A 19,690-nucleotide genomic window follows, 5' to 3' on the forward strand; every position below is an offset into this window, starting at 1 on the left:
TATCTGATATCTAATCGCTTCCACATAAAGTTGGACTCAAACGAGCCATTTGTTAATAAAAAAGCAGCCTTCCGTAAAAAATGTCTTATGCATAGCCTACTGTATTTATGTGCAACCAAGTAGCTCATTAGTGTGCGTGTATGCCCGTGTGTGTGTGTGTTCTATACTGTAGTTTTCAGTATACTTTCATATTCATGTTAAACGTATAAATACGCTTCGGATATCACGTTAATATATAACTTTCTAAGTGTGTATACACAGTCTATTTGAATTTATTGTAAAATGAAACAAAGGCATAGTTTCAATGTTTATTTCAGTTTGCTTTATTATTAGTTGGCAACGTATCCTGGCGGGTACTGGATGTTGAAGCCAGCAGGGCAGTTTGGTGTGGAACAGCACTTCCCAGCCGCTGGAGGGTTCAATGTGCACTGGGGTGGCAGGTCCCATGTCACGCATCTGCGACAGTGAATACAGTAGTTCAGGAATCAAATGTGTCGTGTTCTGAGAATACTTTGCTTAATGCATGTGCGTAAAGTGTCATGCAATATTAGCCTGTGCAGTCCGCACAGGCTAATCAGGGACGACACTTTCCGCCTTAACTTGATTTTCGGTAAGGAGGGACTTCCTTGAAACTAAAAATACCATAAAAGCGAAAAGTGTCGTCCCTGATTAGCCTGTGCGGACTGCACAGGCTAATCTGGGAAGACACTTTACGCACATGCATTTTGTCTAATTTTCTCATAACACGACTCATAAGTTCAGGAATCAAATATGTATGGGTGTCAGTGCCTAGAACATGCACACGATTATCAAACAATTCATTAACTGAAAATTTCTCATCAGCAATAACTATAGTTTCGTCACCTGGTATACGAGTAACGCGAATATGTGTCACAAGATATGGAAATGTTACGACCGACCGAACTGGTATTTAAAAATAATTAACTACTCGTGTTAGGGTTCTCCTGCGGCTTTCAGGTCAACCGAAAGAATAATGTTGCAACCGCCATTGGAATTATACAAAATATACTTTCCATTGTAGAATATTCAATACAAACATCATGTTCACAAATCTTTATAGAAGCATATACATGATTAGACAAAAAAACGTTTCCTATACCTACAATGTTAAACAAACCTGCAACCCTAATTTGAGCAGAAACTTGTACCGTTTGTACTTCTCAATACAAACATAAAAAAACTTATAAATACGATAAAACAACGCATAAAAGAAATATTCATATAATAAGCATACATCTGTTGACACTGGTATTTCCCAGATGAACCATCCACGCATGTACAGCTGAACTTGCAGGCGTCCTTCCAGGTCTGCCCTTGCGAATACATCTGACCATTGTAAACACAACCTGTAACAAACATACAAACTACTGGTGTTGAAACATTATCTAAAGCAGAATCACTAGATAACATACTATTTCCTGCCCTTGTGAATACACATGGCTATTGTAAACACAACCTGTAACAAACATACAAACTACTGGTGTTAAAACATGAGTATGTGCTGTTTTGTTGAGTCTTTAAGGTATATCGATACCGTGAAATATGTTAAATTTAGAACAATTCAAATACTAGTAATCGCCAAAGAAACGTATTTAACAAACCAATAATAAAACAACATTATGTGTTGCATTGTTCAAAGCCGAATTACTACTTTTAATTAGCAATGCAAAATTATTGGTAAAAAGAGTTTTTTCACATGGTTTGAAAATGAAATTAAATTTATTGATCATTTGGTAAATAGCTATGAGCTTTAACAGTTTCCTATGATGCATTTTTTGAAGTTTTTAACTTTCATCAAGCACAGTTTTTCCTGGCATGGTTAACGCAGTAAAGTCATTCAAGACAGGCAGTTAGTTTAATATTCTTGGTACTAAACAATGCATTCCCAGGTTCTACTGTATATTCTAGAATATTTCATAGGACCTATGCCAATGTATCGTTTCTTCAAGATGAATTAAAAAATCTGCCCGTATGTAAATGTAAATGCTCGAATGAATTTATGTTAAAATAAAAGACTTTAATCGTATTTTCCGTGCATTTTATTATAGCAAACACCAATGTTTTTTTACAAAGACGACATGACACTATTACACGAGAACTAAAAGGCATTTTCTGTTTTAAAGTATGATTAGCATGATTTAGAAGAGAAGTATGTACCTTCTGCAAACTATAGTGTGAAACATTATAATATGTTTTATATTTATGAATTTTTTGCACAATTATTTTCTGGTGATAAACGATTTGGTGATCTCCCTTCTTAATCAATTTTCATCTTGGTGCATACTTTGGTGAACCATTAATTGTAACGTTCCTTTGTCAGCCAAATGTTTAATAATAGCTGTGAGATTAATTTAACTACACCAATTTAATGTTGAAGAGGCAATACCATACGTTTCGTTACATTATGATATTTTAATGAAATTACTGTTAAAACGAGCTATACAGAAGTAAATAAGGGAATTTTTTTACATTTTTTGCCACAATAAATTGCGTTGACTTTCGACGGAATTTTACCCTAAACAATGAAATACGCGAGTGAGCTAATATTTACAATATTTTTTTATTCCGTTTACGATATAGTCATAGGCGAAAACAACGCGTGGAATAACAATATTTAGTCTGTACATATTGAACAGTTCTGGCAAACGCATTCAAAGCACCGAATTAGCTTTTTAGTGTAGTTCGGTCAAGTATTTGTCTTTGTCCGTTGTTTGAAACAGTTAAAATACGATAGGTTAAAAGTTTTTGTTTTCAAAAAAAAGTAAAATAAACCAGAATGAATTGGAACACACTTCTTTTCCTTTGAAAAGGTTGGATGGCAAATAGGCATGTCCGAGCCCACATCCGTATTGACAAGAAAAATAGTGATATCAAGAACGTAAAAACATTAAGAAAGACTACTCAATCTTGAACAAATGATTTTTTGTTATAAATGCCTTTATCAAACTACAAAGTAAGGGTTACCGGATGATTGGCCGCTTATACTTCCTCCGCTGCCACCTCCAGTTGGAACAGATCCACCCATGGGGACAGATCCACCTCCAGAAGCTACAGTTACATTGGTAATATGTTAGCAAATAATTTGTTACTTTTTATGATAAGTCGAATATTATATAATGTTAATCCCGTCGAAAATAGACAGTATGTTCACTTACAGCATTTGTGACAGAACGCTTGGCAGTTATCGGACACCCAAGCAGAATACGTTGGATCAGAGCACACACCGGCTCCATAGGCTGCACAGTTTGGCATTTTGTCGGAACAGGAAGAGGTGGACACTTACAAACAACCAAAATACCTTTAAATAACATTCATGCGTCAATACAGTCGCTAAATACTGATGTCGAAATCTGAATAAAAACTTAAATACGAAATTCAACACACGTCGGTTTCGATAAGAAACGGCACAATCTCCTTACTTTGCGGTTGTGAACCGCCAGAGCACATGTTGCATGTACGAGCACAGTTCTGCTGTGCATAGATCAGAGCGCCGCTATCGGTGCATATGTGTGAAGCGGAATTTAGCTGGGCACAGTTCGACGAAACGTCCGTGCAGCCTTTAACATAACGAAGTACGTTGTATAAAAAGTGATTACTGTGTGCATACATATAAAAACATAATGTATGATTTAGAATGGTTCGTCTTTTCTTAATATTTTTCCTAATTACCTCCAGTCATGCCTCCACTCACTGGCATTGTTCCGCTTGTAGGCATCATGCCTATGGGCATGGGTCCAGCTGTTAATTTAAAGGGCGTTGATCAGTGTTGCAAAATTACTTTTTTCAAACCATTGTCAAAAAATATATATATCTATTATATAGAATGTATATATGTTTTATACAGACAAGCGAAATGATACTTTGAATAAGAGAACTGCTGAGAGTTTCAATACGTAGATGGATAATTGTTACTCGTAATCGGTCCATAATAACACTCTTATGCGGACTTTAAGCGATAATTTGGAACACATCTCTTGTAATACCAAAACGTTTAAAGTACGCTTATAACTTAAACATGTCTAGTGGTATCGAGTTTAATTTTACTTCAAAAGGTCTCGACTTAACTTAAAATAAACATCATCTAATCCCAGTGACACAAACACGATAATTGCTGATCCAGCAAGCATGTAAAGTAAAAAGGGGCTACATTTCATGTTGGTTGATGATGTACTTAAAAACAAATTGATATTTTATTTGTTTAAATTTGTTTATCAGAAGTCAACAACCACACATTTAAACATACGTTTCAAGAAAGTATATGATCCGCATTCTGAGAAAACTGGGCATAATGGATGTGCGTAAAGTGTCGTCCCAGATTAGCCTGTGCAGTCCGCACAGAATTATCAGGGACGACACTTTCTGCTTTTATGGTGTTTTTTTTTCGTTTAAAGGAAGTCTCTTCTACTCGAAAATCTACTTAAGGCGGAAAGTGCCGTCCCTGATTAGCCTTTGCGGACTGAACAGGCTAATCTGGTACGACACTTTACGCACATGCATTAAGCCCAGTTTTCTCAGAACGCGTCTTATATATATTGATCATGTGTTATGATTGTAATTATCAACATTAGACGCAATCTTATTTTTTAACATGCAGTACACATCAAACAAACGTAGTTCGATGTGTGCGCAAATGAACTGTAAACCATCATTAAGCTTTGAACACATGTATATTGCTTATGCTTAAAGTTTAAATAAAGCAAATAAGAGAATATTGTTTTAAAGCATCCATTTATTATATTTGAAGCATTTTGATCAACATAAGCACAGCCTGTAACGCATTTTACAACATACAAAAGCAAGCACAAATATTAAAATCCGAAGGCATTTAGCACGGAATGTAGTGTACCTATAGGAGGACATGATGGCAATTTGAATAATTTACAAATAGTTGATTAAACATTCACGCCTTCCATCGAACCACTATGGTATATAAGCAGTGTTTTTTTTAAATAAAAAGCAAAGGCCGTGCTTTCCTTCGATCAGTCACAATTTTATTTCAAAGATTTCATTTGTCCCCAGCAGAAAAAGGAAAATTTAGTACAAAATGTAGATCGCTTGACGCTTAAAGAATCTGCCAGCTCACATATGGCAGTAAAATCTAAAATGACACAAATGACAGTAGAACCTACCACCACACAAATGACAATGAACAGGGCAATTTTCCTTAGCCCACGCCGCAAAGGTAGCACTGGTACAAATGTCCGGTGCATATTGGGAACAGGCCACTTTATCCACGCAGACGGATGGAGCGGGAGCAGCTTGCAAAGGCAGCACATTTAAAGCAAGCTTTACTCAGGCAATAATATGCAGTTTTAGTTGTCGAACATTTACAATTCTCGATGTATTTAATATAAATATTGACAAACAAACAATCTTATTCATTAATTATCAATTGGTATATCATATGGCAATAGCACTACGTGTAAATACGCAATCAAAGTACTCCTCCCAACTTCAAAGTACATAAGAGTCGCGTTCTGAAAAAATGGGCATAATGCATGTGCGTAAAGTGTCATCCCATATTAGCCTGTGCAGTCCGCACAGGCTTATCAGTTAAGACCCTTTCCGCTTGTATGACTTTTTTCGTTTAAATGAAGTCTCTTCTTAGAAAACTCCAATTTAGGCAGAAAGTGTCGTCCCTGATTAGCCTGTGTGGACTGCACAGGCTAATCTTGGATGACACTTTACGCACATGCATTATGCCCAGTTTTCTCAGAACACGACTCATATTTTTACCATACGAAACAATACATTCTTTGATACATTTTTTTACTTTAATTGAACCTAATTATACACGTTTTTATTTTAATATAACATAAGTGTTGTATTATGAACGTAATAGTATTAGGCTAAAACCCACCATGTCAATTCAAAAGCAATCGGCTAATAAATAAGATAACCTTTTTGCATGATAAAAATAATAAAAGCGAAGAGTTATACATTTGCTGGAATGTAGACAACAATAATTAGTTTCATTTAAGTTTAAATTATCACTACGTAATCCCTCAAAATATTGAAATACTCTTTATAACTGCAGTGGTAGAAGTTATCGAGACCTTATCACTGCGATGAGTTTGATAGTTCTATATGTATTAAAAAGAGGTTACCTGTTAATCCCATTGGTCCTGTGGAACCTGAAATAGTTGTTAGAGACATCTTCCACGCATTCCACAATGTCACAGACAATTATATATCTGCAAATTTAACTACACTATACGCAAAAAATACGCAAAAAGATACATTAGTTATTTAATATTTGCTATCATCATTCGAAGAAGCTTATCATTCTGACAAGAACTTTTGAGATCTCACCACAAAGGTGACAGAAATTTGCGCAGTTATCCTTGGCCCACTGTGCGTAAGAGGAACTCGTACACACATCGGCGGCGTATGAGGCGCAGTTGGGGAGCTTGTCCTGGCAAGTGCTTCCCATTATTGGAACTGGATGGTTGGTAACCCCAGCACCACCTGTACACATGAATGTTGTTATTATGAGTCGCGTTCTGAGAAAACTGGCCATAATGCATATGCGTAAAGTGTCGTCCCAGATTAGCCTGTGCAGTCCACGACACTTTCCCCTTTTATGTCATTTTTCTTTAAAATGAAGTATCTTCTTAGCAAAAAGCCAATTTAGACGTGGTCGTCCCTGATTAGCCAGTGCGGACTAACCGTATGTTTGTTTCACACATGTTTTCAGTACTGCTAATTCAAATTAAAATAAAGATAACCTGGATTCTATGGACATACTAACTAATGTTGTATCTAAAAAGAACTTCAGTACAAGCCAACATTACTACATATGGCATTGTTATTTTGCCCACGTTGAAAATATTCATTTTCAAGTATTTAACTATCTCATCTGATATATGTTATTGTAACATTTATGAAATGAAAATTATTTACAACAACATGTCTATATATCCGATTTCTTTACACGCTCGGAAAAAGCCACATAAGATTACAAAATACAGTTTCATACACATTAATGTTATGGTGCTTATTGTGAATTGAAATGTCGTCCCATGTCGTCACATGATTAATTATGAGAGTATTTCGATAAATAATTTTATCCAACAAAACCATGTCCGAATCATACTTTTATTCGCACACATGCAGAGTAGCCTATTCTATTCAACGCTTATTGATATGGATCAATAGACCGAAGACACACACTACGACTGCGCTTAGAACGTCAGCTGTTTCCTTAACCCATTTATGCCTAGTGGACTCTCCCATCCTTCTAAATTGGATCAATTTATTTCCAAAATTAGGGATGTCTAGTATATTATTTCTATATTTAGAACATATCTTTAAGAATTCCTTAAAGCAAACAGCGCAGACCTTGATGAGACGCCGCATCATGCGGCGTCTCATCTGGGTCTACGCTGTTTGCTAAGGCCTTTTTTCTAGACGCTTGGCATAAATGGGTTAACTCTTATATGTTTCAGTTAATTCCTGTCAAATTGCTTGCCTAACTGTTATTGCGTATTTTCTGTTAATTAAATCATTCATTTTTTAAGAATGAAATATTGAACTATAATTTGTTTTTAATATTAGACTATCTTATAAGAATTCTAAACATAGTGGATTTACAACACTGGAATGGGGAATTTGCATGTTTACCGACGACATGTCTGCGTTATTATTCAGAAAACACCTAAAAGTAGGCGGGTCGAAGGATGGCAAAACTTTTGTAGCATAGAGATGCAAATATTATGTTCGGAAACAATAAATGCATTTAGAATGCCATAAACATAAGTCGTTCAACTGCACGTGGATTTCGTGTTATGCTTTGATTGTTTGTCTATAAATACATACCGCATTATTTTGTTCGCAACGTATTATATATCTATATACTTGTATAGCAAATGACATGATTTTTAATGCAAATCTGTGTAAACCCACAGGTTACTTAAAGAATAAGTATATGAGCATATATGGGCCGTGCTCTGTAAAAAGAGGGTTTAATGCATGTGCGCAAAGTGTCGTCCCAAACTAGCCGGTGCAGTCCACACAGGCTTATAAGGGACGAGTCTTCCCGCTTGTGTGATATTTTTCGTTTTAAGAATAGATCTTCTTAGCAAAAATCCAGTTTAGCGGAAAGTGTCGTCCCTGATAAGCCTGTGCGGATTGCACTGGCTAATCTGTGAGGACACTTAACGCACATGCATTACACCTTTTTTTCACAAAGCGCGGATCATATGTATGTCTGTGTTCCTATAGCTGATTATTTTACAATTTACAACCATCGGTTGTGTGGACATGCGAAACTCAAAATCGCCAAACGTCTGCATGTGTACATTTCGAAGGAATCTTACCACACTTGTTGCAGAAGTGAGCACAGTTGGTGTGGACCCAGTCAGAGTACGAAGGATCCGTGCAGACGGAGGATGTGTAGGAGGCGCAGTTCGGGATAGCGTCCTGACAACCTGCAGCGATTGAAAAATACATCAACCTATTTCGAAAAACGTTTAAATGACGTGTTCATGTATTTGTATTGAAACTATAACTTTTGATAATTCATTATTTACTACGTTTTGTTATTGTTTTTGTAACCAGTAACTTACTTCCTCCACCTCCCATTTGCGGTGCATTAGTGGCAAAAACCAGATTGAATCCTGAAACGTAGATATATTATATAGACTAAGAGTGTATTATACTAGTATATAAAGGCTCTTTATTAAAGCAGTATCTTACGTAAGGTGTTGATAATGTATTCGCATACACAGTTTAACCCATTCATGCCTAGCGTCTAGAAAAAAGGCCTTGGCAAACAGCATATACCCAGATGAGACGCCGCATGATGAATTTAAGTAAGAAATATTCTAAATATATAAATAAATATACTAGACATCTCTTATTTTGAAAATAAATTGATCCAATTTAGAATGATGGGAGAGTCCACTATGCATAAATGGGTTAACTGGTTTAGTTAAGTTCAAAAGGTCTAAACGGATACCCGATCAATAGTTCCACAACCTTGCGGGATTTTCGATATTCAAGATCAATGTTAAATGTTTTATACCCATTTGTGCCAAGTGAACTCTCCCATCCTTCTCAATTGGATCAATTTATTTCCAAAATTAGGGATGTCTAGTATATTTATTTCTAAATTTAGAATATTTCTTACAGAAAATCCTTTCAGCAAACAGCGCAGACCCTCGTAATGGTGTTTAACCATCACTACAAATAACCATATATAAGGAGTCTAACACATATTGTATCGTTCTATATAGGAGATGAAGGTATAATACCTGATGTGGTTTGGGGAGCTGGGGGCATGCCTCCACCACTGACTCCTCCTACACCACCTGAAATAAGAGGAGACGGCATTGTGTTTTTTTTTCGTGTTTATCTTAAACATTATGTATGTATGTATATTCAATTTAATGTATGTTCAAAAAATAATTAACAGTAGTGGCGGGATATGAATTGAGCTGAAATAATAAATTGTAGACCATGATAAGGAAATAAATGGCGGGTCAAAACGTATTATACTATTATAAGGTGCAAAAGTTGTTTTTCTTTAAAAAATTATGACCCTCCAATGGTAGTCCATAGTGTGAACTGGTCCACCATATTATATTATCATCATCAATGTCTTCACTCATGACTATTTATAGTTTTAATTGATCTGTATCTTTCAGCTTGTGTAGGCCTTTTATCATTCATTTACGATGATAAGTGTCACCTTTCTGGTCAACATTATTATCAACGTAGGGTACCAATTCAATCAAGTACAAATGAGCCGTGTTTTGACAAAACTGAGCTTAATGCATCCCAGATTAGCCTGTGCAGTCCGCACATCCTAATCACGGACTACACTTTCCGCCTAAATTGGATTTTTGCTAAGAAGAGCTAAATTTAAACGAAAAATGTCAAAAAGGCGAAAAGTGTCGTCCCTGATAAGCCTGTGCGGACTGCATTGGCTAATCTGGGATGACACTTTACACACATGCATTTAGTCCAGTTTTCTCAGGACGCGACTCAAATATAAAACTTTGATTTCTTTTTTCTTTTCTTTTTTTTTGGGGGGGCGGGGGGGGGGGGGTAGAAAGAAGTCATAAAGTATGTAGCGTTTAACCCATTTATGCCTAGCGTCTAGAAAAAGGCATTGGCAAACAGCGTAGACCCATGATGCGGCGTCTCATCAGGGTCTTCGCTGTTTGCTTAAAGGAATTTCTGTAAGAAATTTATTAAATATAGAAATGCATATACTAGACATCCCTAATTTGGGAAATAAATTGATCCAATTTAGAAGGATGGGAGAGTCCACTAGGCATAAATGGGTTAACTCACAGTAGGCGCAGCAGTTGTCGGCTACCCATTTGGAGTACTCAGGATTACTGCACACGGACTTCGTATAGCTTGCACAGTTGGTGAGTTGGTCGCCTTGGCACGTGGTTGAACCTGCAGGTATGGAGCTATCGGTGACATGTAGAGAACATGAGGACTTAAATACCGAACATGTAAGAAGCACTTTATGCGCGTTGACGCATGCCATATCAAAGCATGTACATTTATGTACAGGACCGTACTCCAAAGCAAAGTTGCTTAGGTAGTTAGTTGTGTTTGTTTTTCTTAAAGGCGGTCTGTTCGGCAACTGCAATAAGTGTATGATTGTTTTTTGCATTCCAAAGGACAATGCGTTCATACATGCAAAAAACACACTTTTTGTTCCTTTGTTAAATCAGAATTTAAAAAAAAATATTTTTGGGTCAAAATGACTTGGCCACGCGCCCAATACCTGTGTGAAGGAAAACATTATATAAAAAGTGTAACTGCACAGGAAGCGGTTTAAGTGGCGTGTCCGTATGTGTGGAATGTCGAGTGTCGTGATTATCGGTAAACACTTTATACAATACATAGAAACCATTTCACTTAATTAATATTTTTATGGTACGTTCAATACAATATTATTTGTTCATAAAGTTGGAAATTCTGGATCGTATAAGTAAGTTGAACGAAAAAAAAATTGTCCCCAAATGCCGAAACTGTTTTGCATTTCTAATAATCACTCCGTGTTTGTTGTTATCACTCCGTGTTTGTTGTTATCTTTGGCATTCATTAATGCGTACTTCTTAATTTAGATTTTAATTGCTTATTAACCAAGAGTGATACTTTGCATGAACATAGTTCCGTGATAAACAATATTTAAGCGAATGCATAAACTTGTTTTAACAAACATTTACAACCCTATTACATGTAAACAGCTAGCTAATGTCAGTATCTGACATGGTTCCCATTAGACAAAAACAACTTACGGGCTACTTGCCGTCGCTCTTCTATACACAATCGCCATTTAACAGCGTAATCCCTATGTTCCATCATTAACATTCCGAATGTGGATAATGTCAATTCTAGATAGATACTACAACTCCAAAGCTACAAGATGGTGCGTGCATCCAGCTGATGCAATAAATCTTTCGCAATCAAACGATCAACATATGTGTAATAGCCACCTTAACAATTTCTGAAATAATAATTCAAAACTATATAATTTATTATGTTATTATAATCGGTTGAAATTAAATAGAACCGTTACTCACCCCCTTGTGAAAAGGACAGGGTAAACTCTGTAAAATAAAATATTCAATTGTATTTTTACCACGGCTTCTTTTATTACTATTCATATTCTTATATAATACTTGAAGTAATTGTATAACAAATTATACATTGCCGTTTTAGTTCTTAATAAACATTTTGGCTCACATAGAGAGTAAACTTATCTCATGTTGAGGCAAACAACATTTTAAATGGATATGTAACATCAAAGTGTCAAGAAAACAGCTAATCTGGGACTGATCGTTGACGAGAAGGTCACGCGAGCTGTGTATCATTTTATACCATCAACTTTTATCCAGCATTTGTAAAAATATTACAAGATGTGTACATTTCCAGAAAGGAAATTCATCTGCGCTGAATAAGACCAAATTCATGGAAATCGCTGCACAATTGATAGAGTTATGGTTGTTCAAAGCGATGCACCTTGTTTTCGGGTGTTTTTGCGTTGAATACCTTATTAAATATATATATTTGATAGTGAAAATTGTTTTGTCTTTTTAGAAAAGTTGATTTTTCGTTTTAAGTTGATTATTTTTCTTTAAAATCATGTTTTTACGAATTAATACCATAGCCACACGCTAACCACGTGTGATCGTTGCCATTGAAACTTGTTTGAGTACTTTCCTTCAAACTATAGCAAATATTTGTACAACATCATGTTAATTAAACCATTTCATCCGTGACTCTGTTTTATTATGATTAAAGAACGACCAATTTATAAACGCCAGTATATGAACACCACTATATAAAGCTTATTTTCATTCATGATTTCGAGATAAGTTCATGCGTAATTTAGAAATTCCTGTTAAAAATGTCTTTGACATTCTTCGGTACCAGGTAATTAAGAAAAGAGATCTCACGCCGAAACAAATTATCAGACAGACGAATATGCTGTGTGGAAAAAAAACGTATTTCGGTAAGACGCTGAATAAAAAAACGAAAAAAAGGGTGACTTATATGAGCATAAAAAAATCATTTTACTGTTTACGTTGGTTAACTTCGTAGCATAACGATTGAATAAAATGCTCACCTCTTTTCTTCCTCGCCTCTCGAATCTTGCTCTGTCCTGCCAGAGCAATGCCCACGCAGAGAGCTATTATAAACACCGTCCGCATGGTTCAACAGTCCTCCCGAAACTAAAGGACCACCGTTATAGACATGAGGGATCGGATCTTCAGACGTTCTATATAAAGTAACTGTTGGAGAATATAGAGCGCTGTTGCATGATAATGAGTAGAAAGATAAGAAATGGGAGTGAGTGTGTCACCTTATCGGTGTACTGCACGATCAATATTATGTGTCGCGTTCTGAGAAAACTGGGCATAATGCCTGTGCGTAAAGTGTCGTCCCAGATTAGCCTGTGCAGTCCGCACAGGCTAATCAGGGACGACACTTTTCGCTTTCATGGTATTTTTCGTTTAAAGGAAGTCTCTTCTACACGAAAATCCAGTTTAGGCGGAAAGTGTCGTCCCTGATTATGCTAGGCGGACTGCAAAGGCTTATCTGGGACGACACTTTACGCACATGCATTATGCCCAGTTTTCTCAGAACGCGACTTTTAGGATATTAAATGTGATTTGTTCATGGGAAAAATAAACATACGAGCATATATTTCAAGCACTGACACCTTTTATCTTCGTTATTTTTGATTATGCAAGACAATTGTAAAAAAAAATATTGCAAATATAAAATAACTATACATTATAGTTTGCAAGAAAGCATGTTTGCGGCAACTTTGATGCAACTTTGCTGTAAATTAACAAGAACAGTTTGCAGGAGGCCTATTTTTTTCGGTAAGGGTATAGGCCCATATGAACCTTGCAACACAATTTAAATGTCATACAAAAATATCGTTGCTTTAAATGTCTTAAGTATTAATACTCTGTATGCTCACAAATGGCGATGACATTTCAATTTGTGTGAGGGCAGGTCAAGAAGTGTAAGGACAGGACATACAGTTCAACATTATATATCCCCATGTTCCTGTGAACTCGGTACATGTGCAAGTCTGTAACGATCTAGATAGGCTTCCACCGAGGCAGAAAACGGGGTCAACAGAAGCCACGCGCTAGCTCTATGTTGAGAACATGACCATGCTTGCACACATGGTCAATTGTTTACGCGTAATTCGCATTATTTTGCTGATTTTAAGTATAAAAAAATGAATATATAATGATTTGAAATAATTTTGATTGTTCAGTAAACATAATTTCACTCGCATTACGAGCTTATATGCGAATGCAATAGATACTAAAGACACGTTTGTCGAACCCTTTATATTCTTATAATTGACAAAATGTTCGTGTCAAAGCATTCCATTTAAAATAACTTGAAAGGTGCAGCTTATTTGGAACATCACGCATGTCTTAGACAGTTTGCGAAGCATTCCTTTTACTATAACTTGGCAGGTGCAGCTTATCTGGGACACCGCACATGTCTTAGACAGTTTGCCAGGGACGAATCGGCTAAGCAAGTGCAGACTTATAATTCATCACTTTGCATATCTAGCTTCCGATTTTACAGTAATAAATAATTAATTTTGCTTAACTTACTGATCGACGACACTTGAGGTCGCCGTTGCGTAGTGGATATGGCGTCCGCCTAAGGACCAGCAGATCACAGGTTCCATCCTCAATGTGGGAGTGTTCATTAGATCTCCACAAAGACACCAATGTACTGGTTCAATCTAGCCCCAGGAAACGGACTCGAAAACGGTTCAATGCAATCGGGTAAAAATAACTAGGTTTAAACTAACTGATCGATTGGCTATCGGTTAGTGCTCATTTTAGGACATGTGCAACCGTGACAACCGAAAAAGACAGCAATAACATGATAAGATGCCAGATTATTGACACTACGGTATATCACCAATAGCATGATAAGATGCCAGATAATTGACACTACGGTAAATCAACAATAACATGATAAGATGCCAGATAATTGACACTACGGTTAATCACCAATAACATGATAAGATGCCAGATAATTGACACTACGGTAAATCACCAATAACATGATAAGATGCCAGATAATTAACACTACGGCAAATCACCACTAACATGATAAGATGCCAGATAATTGACACTACGGTGAATCACCATTAACATGAGAAGATGCCAGATAATTGACACTACGGTAAATCACCACTAACATGATAAGATGCCAGATAATTGACACTACGGTAAATCACCACTAACATGATAAGATGCCAGATAATTGACACTACTGTAAATCACCAATAGCATGATACGATGCCAGATAATTGACACTACGGTAAATCACCAATAACATGATAAGATGCCAGATAATTCACACTACGGTAAATCACCAATAACATGATAAGATGCCAGATAATTGACACTACGGTTAATCACCACTTACATGATAAGATGCCAGATAATTGACACTACGGTAAATCACCAATAACATGATAAGATGCCAGATAATTGACACTACGGTAAATCTACAAGTGTTGTATGCTTAAGCCCTTTAAACATCGTTTTAAAAACTTCGAGTGTTCAACATCTTGCAATGAACATGAATTGCACTTCAAAACAAGCTATAATTTTGAATATTTTCTAAGCTTTGTTCCTTGGTGATGACAAATACCTGCAATTCATTCTTAACTGTCCTATATCATGTTAATGCAGTATCGACTGTACAGTACAGCATTCGAGAGCATACTCGAATAGACATGAAAATGACGTTCCGCATAATAGACAAAAAGTCACATGATACTCAAAATGGCGGAATCCAAGACCAGAAATTGAGTTTAATTTATCAGATTTTAGATGCCAACTGCAACGATATTTTACAGCTAAAACATGACAGACAAAGAATATTCTCCTCTCACCTCAGTATGCGTCAAGGCACTGAATGATAAACTGTACGAGCGTCGAAAACAGGGAGCCTTGGAAATAGAGAAGTATCTGCACTTGCTATTCAACGAACTTAGTTACTTTGTTAGCGTTAAAGTATGATAGAAGTTGTAATAAGTTGGAAAATTGTTGCTTTTTAATGATTCTGTAACATCGAATTTGATAGAACAAGCAAAATCAGGAGACCTTTATTGTCACGTATTCAATGCCAATATTGTTTTAGGTTTCACTCGGGCAAATAAATTCATTCTGATTTATTTTTGTTGAGTCGTGGCTCCTTTTTAAATTGTTGTTATAGATCTCACGTGAAATCCCTTGAAACAAAGTTTGCATTTAGGGAAACTTACCTTTGAGTCGATTTTGCCCCTGAGTCGGACATTTGTTTCCTTGTAGTTTGTTAGGATAAATTTTGTTTGACATGATTTGAGACTTTGTAACAAATAACATAAATACCATCAAATTGATACCAAAACATACCATTTAAACTGATGTTTAATCCATCATGCAATCAACCACAATTCCTATTAACAACATGTAGCCTTTGTGTTAGGACTTTTTACTTGTTTGTAACCTGTAGCCATTTGTTTAATACCTATGATCTGCTTCCAGTAAAAATGTGAATTCCCATTAAACCTTGTTAAATAGATTTATTCGGTCAAAAAATTTGGAATTTTTTTACAAGAATTTAGACTGAAACATGTTTGAGTGTCCCTCTTTGTTATCTACCGCCATAGGCGGAGGGATATTGTTTTGGCGTTGTCAGTCCGTCTTTCCGTCCGTCCGTCTTTCTGTCCATCCGTCTGTCGGGAGCCATATCTTGGAAGTGCTTAGGCGGATTCCATTGAAACTTGGTATGAGTATATATATGGATAAGAGGATGATGCATGCCAAATGGCATGGTTAACCATCTGTTTATAATGGAGTTATGGCCCTTTGTATCTTGAAAAAATGCTCGCTTTTGTGTCCGGAGCCATATCTTGGAAGTGCTTCGGCGGATTTCATTGCAATTTGGTATGAGTATAGATATGGATAAGAGGATTATGCACGCAAAATGGCATTGTACACCATCTTTTAATAACAGAGTTTTGGCTCTTTGCATTTTGAACAATTGTGTTTTTTGTGTCTGGAGCCATATCTTGGAAGGGCTTTGGCGGATTTAATTGAAACTTGGTATGAGTGTCCAGAAGCATATTGGCGGGGGATATCAATTCAACGAATTTGCTTGTTAGGCTGTGATTTCGGAAAACATAATTATTTTTCAGTTTCAGTCCTGAAGGACATGTGATTTACTGAAACTATATAAATACCAGAGTTCATTGAATTGTTCTTAGATTTTACTATATCTTTCTCTCTTGATTAAGTAGAAGTAGATAGTCTAAAATTGGGATCCATACTGAAACTTTTCCTAAATACAAGACAAGCAGATAAAAGGACCTACCACCTAATATCTGACACAACCCCATCACAACGCCATCTTGCAGCAATCACAGTTGTTATCATCATTATGGATATGGTGATATCTGTCCGCCCATCCGTCATTCCGTCCGTCTGTCACACAATTTTGAAATTGGCGATAGAAATAATTGCAACACATTTGCTTATTCTCATACAGAATTTTATCTATTCTTCTAAACATTTCTATTGGTAACCAGGCCTTGATATGACAGTATTTTTCTGGTTGGAAACTATCAAAATAAATCTGTTGTAGAATAATGAAAGAGTTTGTTCAAAAGAAGGAAGAAACTAACGTCAAGGCAGTGTTGAAGATACTGGGTGATAACTTTGCCCTGTCAAGCAACCCAAATGCACGGAAAGGGGGCCTGATTGGCCTGGCTGCAGCATCTATTGCTCTTGGAAAAGTCAGTAAAATAATTTGATCACACCTTACATGATTGCTTTGTATATTTTGTCTATAGACCTAAATTAATGTCACAGGGAAATATTATTTATTATAATTTAAATGGACCTAACAGGATGAAACTTAATTCACATGCATAGAGCCCCATTTTCCCACAGCCTGGCTCAATATTATTTGTTTCAAGATTTTGGTAAAATCTTTTCAGGACACCTGTCGCTATGTGAATGAGCTAGTAAAGCCTGTGCTGGCGTGTTTCCGTGACGCTGACAGCCAGGTGCGCTACTACTCCTGTGAGGCCCTCTACAACATTGTCAAGGTCACAAGAGGAGCTGTCCTTCCATTCTTCAATGAAATTTTTGATGCCCTTAGCAAGGTATTGTACCACAAAATGTTTTACTTTTTCAGTCACAGAAGTGCCATAGATACCATAAACTATTCAATACAAGGAGGGAAACAAAATAGATGACAATTTCTTATTTTGAATCTTTATCTTGTTGAAACATATCACATTTTACAATGCTGTTAAACCAAATCATAAGATTAATTTAGAACCTCAAATAATTATTCTAATAAACACAAAGTAAGTAGTTTTATTTTTAACATTGTATATTAAAAAATCTATTCAATGAAAGTTAATTTAGAATTATGCAGTAAACACAAATAAAGGTGAGATTAATACTTGTATATAAGAATGTTGTAAGCAAGTAATCTGTGATTTTTGTTTGTTTGTCAGTTGAGTTCTGATCCAGACCAAAATGTGAAGAGTGGAACAGAATTACTGGATAGACTTATGAAAGTAAGCAGAATGGTTCCATATGTTAAAATTTACTGCACGGCACAGGAAAGCACTTTCTACCAGCAATAATTATCTGAGAATAAAAAACTCGTTCAAGCAATTAACAACTATATGAAACTCAGTATTTTATTAAACCAGTCCACAACTATTTGGAACTTAGTATTAAATCAAACCAGCCCACAATTATTCCAAACTCAGTATTTAATTAAATCAGTCAACAACTATTTGGAATTCAGTATTACGTGAAACCAATGTACAACTTTTTGGACTCAGTATTTCATTAAACCTGCCCACAACTACCAGTATCTGGAGCTCAATATTATGTTAGACCAGTCTACAACTATTATGAGCTCAATATTAAATTTAACCAGCCCACAACTATTTGGAACTCAATATTAAATTTAACCAGCCCACAACTTTTTGGAACTCAATATAAAATTTAATCATCCCATAACTATTTGGAACTCAGTTTTATGTTAAGCCAGTCTATGACTATTTGGAACTCGATATCACATGAAACCAATCTACAACTATTTGGAACTCAGTATTTCATTAAACCAGCCCACAACAATTTGGAGCTCAATATTGAATGAAACCAGTCTACAACTATTTGGAACTTATTAACACATCAAAACAATCTACAACTATTTTTATCGCGGGTTCAATCCCCAAACAGGCTACATCACTTGCATATGGATTGTGCATGAAATTCCTTCAATGCCTTATATCCGCTTACATTTGATTCAAAAAGGGCATTTGTCAATTATTGGTAAGGTTATCCCAGACAAACAATTTTTTAGGGTTGTCCTTATCATTTTGTTTGTTAAGTCAAAGGTATTGATAATTACTGTAAGTGAAGTAATGTAATTATATAGTCAATTATGATCGCTGCAGTGGTTGTGTAGTAACCGCTCTAAACTAAAGCTTTAGATCATATATTGAGCTTTATATATCAATATTGTGCCTTCAGCGAAATCATATGGGCTTGTGCAATTGGTTATCCTACATTGCATGATTAAAAATAAAAATGACTACTTCAAATACAAGTATTGTTCATTTTTAGGACATTGTAACAGAGAGCTCTTCATTTGATCTGGTCTCCTTCATTCCACTGCTGAGAGAGCGGATATACAACAAAAATGAGTTTGCCCGTCAGTTCATTGTATCTTGGGTAGGGTTAAATTATTTATTTTTTATTCATAAATACACACAAATATGTGTGAACTACACACACAAAAGTGTGTTAATAACAGATATAATTATTTAGTATGATTATAAATATGTATAAAACATGTACCTTGGATTATGTATTTCAAAATATTATCATTATGTCTTATAACTAATTTATATTTCATTAGCTTTTTATTGAGCTTTAATAAGCTAAATCTAAGTCTAGTCCTTGGCTTATGTCCTGTGGTTCTGCAATGGTTCTGCAATGGATTATTGGTATAGATTTAAAGCAGAGAGTATTTTTATGTCAACCACCACTATAGTGGAGGACATATCGTTTTTGCCCTGTCTGTTGGTTTGTTGCTTTGTTTGTTTGCACCAACTTTAACATTTGCCATAACT

At 35.8% G+C, this 19,690-nt stretch overlaps 3 protein-coding genes across 18 annotated transcripts in view; 2 read left to right on the forward strand and 1 right to left on the reverse strand.

The window, feature by feature from the left end:
- Nucleotides 1-19,690, forward strand: part of LOC127844536 (transmembrane protein 241-like) — a 231,399-nt gene that overhangs the window by 196,661 nt on the left and 15,048 nt on the right. The window lies entirely within an intron of this gene.
- LOC127844535 (uncharacterized) lies at nt 297-12,770 on the reverse strand. Of its 4 annotated transcripts, none has more exons than XM_052374862.1 (14): nt 12,617-12,767; nt 11,571-11,597; nt 10,321-10,431; nt 9,276-9,332; nt 8,589-8,639; nt 8,340-8,450; nt 6,334-6,489; nt 6,129-6,155; nt 3,691-3,759; nt 3,441-3,578; nt 3,177-3,299; nt 2,986-3,069; nt 1,256-1,367; nt 297-456 (listed from the first exon to the last, which is right to left on the reverse strand). In XM_052374862.1, the coding sequence occupies exons 1-14, from the start codon at nt 12,699-12,701 to the stop codon at nt 330-332; spliced, it is 1,278 nt and encodes a 425-aa protein (XP_052230822.1). In that variant the 5' UTR covers nt 12,702-12,767; the 3' UTR covers nt 297-329. The 4 variants fall into 4 exon arrangements, 3 of the variants coding, with proteins under 3 accessions (XP_052230822.1, XP_052230825.1, XP_052230826.1); XR_008032789.1 differs by having other exon boundaries at nt 419-456; nt 3,177-3,319; nt 12,617-12,769; XM_052374865.1 differs by lacking the exons at nt 297-456; nt 1,256-1,367 and adding an exon at nt 1,457-1,477 and having other exon boundaries at nt 3,177-3,319; nt 12,617-12,770.
- LOC127844533 (protein VAC14 homolog) overlaps nt 15,294-19,690 on the forward strand; it is a 43,052-nt gene continuing 38,655 nt past the window's right edge. For 10 of the 13 annotated variants that reach the window (XR_008032786.1, XM_052374854.1, XM_052374853.1 and 7 more), the window contains exons 1-5: nt 15,295-15,511; nt 17,173-17,323; nt 17,528-17,695; nt 18,056-18,118; nt 19,182-19,289. Coding sequence is in view for 10 of the 13 variants with exons in the window: in XM_052374854.1 (XP_052230814.1) it covers nt 15,411-15,511; nt 17,173-17,323; nt 17,528-17,695; nt 18,056-18,118; nt 19,182-19,289 (591 nt within the window). In the remaining 3 variants the exon portion in view is untranslated. Of the gene's footprint in view, nt 15,512-17,172; nt 17,324-17,527; nt 17,696-18,055; nt 18,119-19,181; nt 19,290-19,690 lie in introns of all 13 variants that reach the window. The other 3 variants (XR_008032787.1, XR_008032788.1, XM_052374857.1) reach the window with 1 other exon arrangement.

Source organism: Dreissena polymorpha, chromosome 9 (assembly GCF_020536995.1).
Source record: "Dreissena polymorpha isolate Duluth1 chromosome 9, UMN_Dpol_1.0, whole genome shotgun sequence".
In the NCBI taxonomy this organism is placed as follows: domain Eukaryota; kingdom Metazoa; phylum Mollusca; class Bivalvia; order Myida; family Dreissenidae; genus Dreissena; species Dreissena polymorpha.